Here is a 9240-nt window from a genome sequence, read left to right as displayed (position 1 = left end):
TGCTGTCCAACTATTCCTACCAACACAAGTTAGTATCATCAATTAAGGTTTCACCATTTCACAGAAAATCAACTCACAAAAATGAAATCTGAGAGCTGATTTCTGAGTTTTGAAGTTCCTATAATTTCTTGATATGTTAGTTGTCTATGCTCTAAAACCATAAAGCTGTTCAAGTTACTAAAAGTGGAACAAATTTTCAGCTCATGTTCATGAGGTAAAAATGCACAAACAGGAAACAAACTCATTGAATTAAAGTCATACATCAAATTTCATCAACAATATTTTAATATGTAGCTCCAAACAACCATGAACCAGATAAATCAGTGAAAATGTATGTTGAACATCTTTGGTATTTTCTTTGTTTCAGCACCGTCAGTATTTATTGTGAACATTGCAGTCGAATACATCCATTTATCTTCACGTTTCTGGAAGAAAAATTAAAAAACATTAAAACTCACTTGTGGCAGAAAATATGCATCAAAATATTTGATAACTGTATTATCTATACTCACCCGATTCCTGCTTTGAGAGTTTTTATTCAGGTTAGTAGCTAGATAGTAAAATAAAAATGTTAAGTGAAATCAAAAACTTTCCTATTTATAAAGTATTTTAAGTATTTGGTATTACCTTGAAAATGGTCGCATTTGTTTGTGTTGGTGAAGCATATGAGAAAGGTTATAACTATCAGACTCAGGGCTAAAAGAAAGGAGAGTTGGAAAATGACTGTGATGGCCTCCACTGACCACAGACTCGATTCTGTAATGTTATTGGGACAACAAAAAAAGTAATATTAAAGAAAACATTTTAACCTGGATTTGCTGAGAGTTGACTTGGGGACTAATTTGACACATTTTTAATTTAATAATTAATTATATAAAATTATACCTTTATTCAGGCTGGTTCCATTTCCAAATAGTATCTCTCCACATGTGGCCACAGCACAGTAATAAGTGGCAGCTTCAGATGATTTGACAGCTTTAGTGAAATTATAACTACATTTCTTCTGATTGTTTGACGTCTTTTCACAGTTTTTAGGTATTTTTCCCTCAGCAAAGATGAAATCTGGATGGGACGTGTCTGATATGGCTCTGAACCAGAACATACTGGGTTCTCCTGAGCAGGTTGTGTTTACAGAATCAGAGAGAACCGAACACTGCAGCGTTTCCAAGTCTGTTTCACTGGCGGGCTTAGAAACTGCTGGCTCCTGAACAACAGTGAAGCTTGAAGTCGTCTGAGAATTTTCTATGAAGAAATGAAAGAACATCACAACTTAAAAAAAGAGCTCTGACATTTTGATTTAAACTAAAAGGTGTATTGAAGATATACATTTTTTGTCTTTGTTTTGATGTTTTATTAAAAACAGAGCAAAGTTTTTAACACTCTTAACATATATGTAGGTCAAAGTTATATCTAAAGCTATACCCAATGGAAATACTCTTTGCAAATGAATATTAAAATATTTTTTTTATTTTTGAAAATGTGGCATCTGTATCTCAAAAGGCAAATATTTTATAATAGTTATGTTTTATTTACATTTTATTTTGAGAACTGACATGGAAAAATATTTGTACCCTTATTAATAACTAATGGGACGAGTAATTTTTATTGGCATTGCATTTATGAAATGCTCACCACATTTTGCATGTTTCCACCAGTATTTTTATGATTTATTGCTGGAGATGAGCTCCAAATCTTTGAGGCTGAAAGCTTCCAGGCCATCACCCTAATCTTTAGCTCCTTCCACACATTTTCTGTTCAATTCGGGTTAAGATTCTTTGCAGTTCCACTCTGAAATGTTAAAATTAATTCCAAAGGCAGAGTAAAATATTACTTTAACTCGGTTACAACCACCCGTATGAACAACATTAGCCTTAACTACATGGAATTATTGTTTGTTTTTCAGAAACAATTTATTTTTATAAAGTCTTTCTTGTCAGACTTTTGGTTACATTGGTTGAAAATAATTAAAGACAGAAAAATAATTTAATTTTTTTCACAAACTGTTAGTGAATATCAGAGCCCTTTAAAAATGCACATTTAATAAGTCAGAAAAATCAACATTGAGGAAATACTTGACATATAATTCTATTTTACAAATCCAAAATTCTTATATTGAAACATGTTTAGTTAATAGTTAATTTAGTAAATATTTAAATTATATTCTGCTAATACTGCTAATAATATTTTAACACTCTTTCAATCAAGAATGTGTTTCACTATATTATCTGACAAATGTGGACAAAGGAAAAATTTTAAAAATAATCCTTCCAGAGACATTCCAGACATCTTATTTCCAAAGAGCCATGATTGTGTTTAACCAAATGCCAGTTCTGGGTATGAAAAAAGACCAAGCATATTTACCTCTTAATGACAAATAGGTCCCAGTCCAAGTAGATTCGGTCCAGTCCATATATGCACAATGGTACATTCCCTCATCTTGTTCTACTGTTGACGAAATGATCAGATTGCTGATGTTGCCAATATATGTTATGTGGAATCTTGATTTTGAGAATCCCGGGCCATAGGTGGGCGTTGTAGTTGTACTTTTACGCATCATTGCAATTAATATCAGAGTATTTCCTGCACTTTGCTTGTACCAGTGAACCCATGTCACAGTTTCAAACTTCTCAGTCATTACGCATTTCAAAGTCACAGGTTCCCCGAGCTGGACTGTGACCACAGGAACTAAAGTATCTGCAGTAAAAAGAAGAAAAGATAAAAGCGTTAAATGATAAAGATCAGTTTAAAAAAGAAAAAAACTGCTTACAGATAAAAGGTTTTTTTAAATTATTTTTTTCTGCTTTTAAATCTACTTACATCCTTGATGAAGAAGAAACAGTACAAGCCATAGCAGAGTCATGTTGCTACTGTCTTCATAAGGACATAAAGCTTAAGAAACTGTGGGAGGTGTGGTCGTACAGACTGTCAAATGCATCTGATTGGCTACGAAAGAATATACACTCACGGGGATTTGCTGCCACAACAAGGCTTATTTTCAGTGTGCAAAACAATTTTATTTGAAGCAAATAGACAAGTCATCACCTTTTCTTTTAAGACCGCTATATCACAGATTTTATACAAGACATTATACTCCTCTAGCAAAGGCACAAGATGAATCCTCATGTCAGGTAGCCTTCATCCAGCACCACCCGGTCAGAGCTTTGTCTTTATCAATGAGCGTTATAATAGTAAAAATAATAAATATGTTACACTTATACTTCAGCAATGCCAATTTTAATCCGCAGTAATTACATTGCAAAACATAATTCCAGCACATCATTACATTATGGCACATCATGGTCATGGTCTAACGCCTGGAAAACATGTCTGCTGCATGTTCCACAAATTCTGCGGGCAAAAGATGTCTGAGTGGGACAGATTTGAACTTCTACTATTTAAAAGTAGAAGTTCTAGCTCAGGTTATAAGAGGAAATAATATTAGCTACCATAACTATGCAGATGACACACAGCTCTACATTACGATGTCACCAGGTGACTCAGAGCCAATCCAATCACTGAACAGATGCTTAGACCAGATAAATGTGTGGATGTGCCAAAACTTTCTCCAGCTGAACAGAAACAAAACTGAAGTTATTATTTTTGGACCTAAAGAGGAACGATCTAGAGTTATAGATCTAGAGTCAATGCACAGCTTCAGCTATTACAACTAAACACCAGCGATCAGGCCCAAAACCTGGGAGTAGTGATGGACTCTGACCTGAACCTCCAGAGCCACATAAAGACAGTTACAAAGTCGGCCTTCTATCACCTGAAGAACATTTCCAGGATTAAAGGACTAATGTCTCAGCCAGATCTAGAGAAACTCATCCATGCGTTCATCTTCAGTCGTATTGATTATTGCAACAGCGTCTTCACAGGTCTGTCCAACAAATCAATCAAACAGCTGCTGCTGATCCAGAATGCTGCTGCTCGCGTTCTCACTAAAACCAGGAAGATAGAGCACATAACACCAGTTTTAAAGTCCCTCCACTGGCTCCCTGTAGCTCAAAGAATAGACTTTAAAATACTGTTGTTAGTTTATAAATCACTGAACGGCTTAGCACCACAATACATTAAAGATCTACTTTTATTGTATCAACCTTCCAGACCTCTCAGGTCTTCTGGTTCTGGTCTGCTCTGCATCCCCAGAACCAGAACCAAACGAAGAGAAGCAGCTTTCAGCATCTATGCACCACAAATTTGGAACAAACTTCCAGAAAACTGTAAAACAGCTGAAACACTGACTTCTTTTAAATCTCAACTAAAAACCCACCTGTTTAGAATTGTATTTGAAATGTAAGCAATTACAAATTTATTGATGGAACTTGACTTAATGCTGTGTTTTGATTATTGATTCTATGTTGCTTTGTGTTTCTGTGTTTGTAATGATGTAAAGCACTTTGAAATGCCTTGCTGCTGAAATGTGCTATACAAATAAAATTTGATTGATTGATAAAAAACAACTTGTAATTTTCTAAAATGAAAGATTCTGCCCTTATTTAGCTGAACACCAAATTATTACTACATTTAAACCTGCTGTATGTAACTTTTATAAGAAATATGTTTTTTCACATATTTATCACAACTATCACAGTCATGACAGCATAAAATCAAACAGATACTCTGTGAAAAAAAAACATTGCCATTGTAATTGGAAGAAATTCACCACTTCCAACCAAAAACAGCCAATCAGAGTCAGGAGGCGTGTCAACCTCTGCTAAATATGCTAATGGCAGAGATGGAGGATTAATAGTTTTCCTGTAACAGAAAAACCATTAATCCACGCACACAGGCTTGATTGACAGCTCTAAGACCTGCCTCTGGGCTGTGATTGTTTTATTTCTAGTTAGCACTGGAAACACTGGGAGAAGTCAAAGGAACTTTATTTTTTTCATCTCTTATTGACTCCATGTCTCAAGAACTCGTCCATGCATGAGAAATAGTGGCTGCACCAATAGATCCTGCTGCCTGGCCATATCCTGCAGGTGATGAAATCAGAGTATGTTCAATATTTTACTATTCAAAATAGTAAAAAGAGAAGAGGCGATATTTGGTGTGGAGTTGGGGTGCCAAATAAAATCTCGTCCAATGCGGCAGTGGCTAGGTCCGACCCTGCTTTCAAACTTTCAGCTTATTATAACAAAAGTGTGTGAATAACCAACAGAAGCTGGTGTGTCAATCAGCTGCGAGTTTTCCCACCTCCCTGAAGTGGCCCATTTACTTTGTAAACAAGCTGAATTCAAACACAAAGTTTACCATCTTGAAACCTTTGAAATTGCTATTTAAAGCATGGGGGCTCACTTTATGACTTCAACTAATATATTTAGTAAGCTCACAATATTCTCAGAAATTGATTATACTATAGGGGGTATTTTCTCTGTTCCTGCTGTAGTGCCTTGTTCCTCAAAACTATCCATCCTGTTGATGCTATTTTCCACACAAATAAGTTTATCCACAAAATTCTGACCAATCACACCATAGTTTTATATCCAGAAGAGGGAAAAGAGTTTACCAGGAAGGTTGTCAAAAAAAAACAAAAAAAAACAGTGGACGACCAGATGCTGAAATCAAAATTATTCTATTTTCTGTGTAACTTCCTGAGTGACACACAACTGTTTGTAGAAGCAATCTAGATTTTTAGTTGGTGGAAGGATCCAGAAGGCCAGGCAAGATCATTTTAATTGTATTGCACAATTTCAGCAATAAGGTAATTCAAAGCACTTAGTGTGAGTAGGAGAATAAAACAAGAAGCAAGCAAAAACTATTACACTGCAGTAGCAAAAGGACAGACTGAAAAACAGACTACACTTTATGATTTTTCCATTTTTATTCAATAGCAACAAATAGGACTGTAGCTTTAATTTAAAGGAAGTTTTACAGTTTTCTAGAAGTGTGCAGATATTTATAGTGCAAAGATTTATTACATAAAACTGCTGCCAAACCCCAGAAAAAAGAATTGTGGTGCTTTTGCAATCAGGGCAGTTTGAGTTTCTTTGTTTTTAAGTTGTTAAAAGAAGATGATGCATTAGTAAATTATGATAATCTCTCAATTTATTATTTCTCAAATCTTGCTGCAGATAGATTTGAATCTACAACATTTTGTTGTTCATATAAATACTGAGCATTTACAACTTCATATTTGACCTGTGAATACACACTTTCTTCAGTTTTCAATTGTGTTTTTATCTTTCGTCTTGAAGTTTTTCCCTCATCGAAATGCAAGGCAGCGTAGTTCATTTCTTGTCCATCTTTAGTCTGAGTGGAAAGAATAAAATACATTAAAGTTTTAGTCATAGTCCACACTAATGTAAATAATTTTATACAAAAATAAGTAATTTAATAATATGCACTTACAAAATTATCCGGTTGATTCTCATTATGTTTTGCTGTTGAAATAAAATTCAACAAAAAGGTACACTTACAGTTTTTTCTTTCAAAGCATTTCATTTATATGTGTTTTTGTTTTTTACAATTTATGTTGTGGCAAAAATAGTAATACAGCAAATAAAGCTTACCTTTAAAGTTTCTACATAGTGATCTTTGAGTTTGGTGACAGATAAAAAAAATATTTATAGTGAAGGAAATGGCCAAGCAGATTATTATGATCATCAGCACATTAACTTTAGAACTTGGTGATTGATCTGAAAAACAAGGGGGAAAGAAATATATCATTGTCTTTAAAGAAGTAACGTTTGCGCAGCTTAAAGCATCAAACTTCATGTACAAAAATCATACCTGCTGTTGGTTTAGTTTCTTTTCCAAATAATATCTCTCCACATGTTGCCACAGCACAGTACAATGTATCAGAGGAGTTGAAGTTCTTAGAAAAGCTGTAACTACATTTTTTCTGAGCATTTGATGTCAATGTGTTCTCACAAATATGCAGTTCTTTGTCATTAGTGTAGATGATTTCTGGATGTGACTGTTCTGATCCGGTTCTGAACCAGAACACATTGAGTTCTCCTGAACAGGCTTTGTCCTCAGACTCAGAGACGACTGAACACTGAAGATTCTCTGAGTCTGCTGGACGGGCGGGATCAGAAACTGGGTTCTGAAGAACAGTGTAGCTTATTGTCCTCTCAGATTTTCCTATGAAGAAATTAAAGAACATAGATTTAATTCTAAAAAAAGAGAAAATAATGGGAACAAATACAAAGAAAAAAGTTACCTTTTTCTAAAATCGCTTTTCATAAATTTGTCGAATTAGTATAACTATCGGTAGAACATAAATATAGTTGATCGTTATTCAAGAGCTAAGCATAAACTTTTCTAAGGCATCTTGGACAAATATTTCAGAAGAATGAAGTTAACTTTGTCTACAACCATATAATTTTCTTCATTTTCCTTGTACTTTTTTTTTTGTTTGTTCTACAAGATTTTTGTTTCAATTTTTAGGAATTTTACAACTCCCTTACTCGCACATTTTCTGTACTTTTCCTTTTCAAAGTTTTAGTCACATGGTTTTACTGCAAACAGCAGAATATGTCCTTGTGATATTTTTAGAAAATGTTACTTCTCACTCATTCACACAGTTTTTATTGAATCCGGACGGTTTAAAGGAACTTAAATCTGTCCTGTAAAGCTCATTTTTGTCTACAACAAATACATTTGTGTTGCTGCTGTATATTTTAAATATGACATATTAGACCCAGCAATTAATAAAAATTTTTGTGTATAATTATTTGCATTTAGGATATTCTGAAATATATATTTTGTAGATAATCACTGTGTGGATAGGTTGACATATTTTGAAATAATTTCATTTTTGCACGCAAGGCGGAGTTTGTTACTAAAAAGAAAAATGTATAAGACTCATTAATCATTTATGACTGAAACTCACAAATTGAATTGGTCATATAGGTAAAGTAGTGAACTTTTGGCACTACTTCACTTTGTGCCCAGTGAGCCCTATGAGTTTTGGGGATATAAAACTTGTGTTTATTAAAAAACATTTAAATGATTAGATCACATGATTACCTTTTATTGACAAGTAAGTTCCACTCCAAATAGATTCAGTCCAGTCCATTCGAGCACAGTGATACATTCCTTCATCTTGTAGAACTGTCTCCATAATCGTTAGATTGCCGAGTTTGTCATCAATTGTTGCTTTCATTCTTGAAGCAGGTGCATTTGGATCGTATTTTGGGTCTATGCTTTTCTGTTGCATCACAATGAATTTTAGAGTACCTCCTGCACTCTGTTTGTACCAGTGAAGCCATGTGCCCTGAAGTCTCTCCGAAAAAGCACAAGACAAAGTCACAGGTTCACCAAGTTGAACCGTGACCACTGGGACCAAACAATCTGTGTCATTAAAAAATACATAAAAACAATAAGGAAAAACATAAAAATATTTAATGGACGTAAGAAATTTCCTATCATTCAGTTACTTAACTGATGAAATGTTACTTACGCCCTTGGTGAAGAAGAAACAGTGAAGCCCATAACAGAAACATGCTGACACTGCCGTCATTGAGACCCTTGATTCTTAAATAACAGGGGGAGGTGTGGAGATCCACAGTCAAATGCCTCTGATTGGCTATGACGGCATATACAATCAAAGTGCACTTCCTGCCACAGTACAGCAATGTTCTTTGAAAAACCCACTACAATTACACTTGGTGGTGTTAACAGAAGTTTCCAAAGTGCCCTCCTGGATAGTTGAACTCAGGGCCAAGCAATTACCCAATGATCTTTGAATGCAACATACAAATACCAAAAGATCAGCCTGTGGTAAAAAACTAAAGTATTTTTTGTCACTCATTTAGAAAGGCAAATATAAATATTGGATACATTTATTATATAGAGAGTAAAATATTTGATGCCTTAGCTTTTAGTAATCTTGATGATTCTGTTTGATCTTTTTGACACAGAAATGAAATGCATCTGAAGTGTATTTTAATTTCTATGCACTTAGCATTTGGTTATGTTTATTACACTTTGAGTAACAGCAGAAGCTTCGCTGCAGACTGCAGATCGAAGAAGGCGCTTTATGGAAACAGGTGGAGCTTTGTTAGACCAAACGTTTAGGCAACTCAGAATGTGGCTTCTATTCAAGACTTGAAGATTCCTCAGCAATGCATGAAAGAACCAAAGCAAGATTTCAGGTATGTTTTCGGTGAGGGATGAGTCGTATGCATTGACACCAACACGCAATAGTGGGACGTTGGCATACTCAGATACGGATACTCCGTCACTTAGATTCACGCATGGAAGAGGAACACTACGTCTATTATTTATGGT

The 9240-nt window shown here is 34.7% G+C and overlaps 2 protein-coding genes across 2 annotated transcripts; both read right to left on the bottom strand.

Moving 5' to 3' along the window:
• LOC111607135 lies at positions 1-2860 on the bottom strand. The gene is made up of 6 exons (XM_023329048.1): positions 2818-2860; positions 2362-2694; positions 886-1242; positions 628-756; positions 513-550; positions 1-425 (listed from the first exon to the last, which is right to left on the bottom strand). The coding sequence occupies exons 1-6, from the start codon at positions 2858-2860 to the stop codon at positions 321-323; spliced, it is 1005 nt and encodes a 334-aa protein (XP_023184816.1). The 3' UTR covers positions 1-320.
• Positions 2861-5856: 2996 nt separating this feature from the next.
• LOC111607134 lies at positions 5857-8453 on the bottom strand. Its single transcript, XM_023329047.1, has 6 exons — positions 8411-8453; positions 7978-8301; positions 6736-7089; positions 6516-6641; positions 6355-6386; positions 5857-6255 (listed from the first exon to the last, which is right to left on the bottom strand). The coding sequence occupies exons 1-6, from the start codon at positions 8451-8453 to the stop codon at positions 6055-6057; spliced, it is 1080 nt and encodes a 359-aa protein (XP_023184815.1). The 3' UTR covers positions 5857-6054.
• Between the last annotated feature and the right edge of the window lie 787 nt (positions 8454-9240).

The sequence above is a fragment of the Xiphophorus maculatus genome, chromosome 23 (assembly GCF_002775205.1).
Source record: "Xiphophorus maculatus strain JP 163 A chromosome 23, X_maculatus-5.0-male, whole genome shotgun sequence".
Classification (NCBI taxonomy): Eukaryota; Metazoa; Chordata; class Actinopteri; order Cyprinodontiformes; family Poeciliidae; genus Xiphophorus; species Xiphophorus maculatus.
The sequence above is the reverse complement of the archived record's forward strand: the minus strand, read 5'-3'. Positions and strand labels throughout refer to the sequence as shown.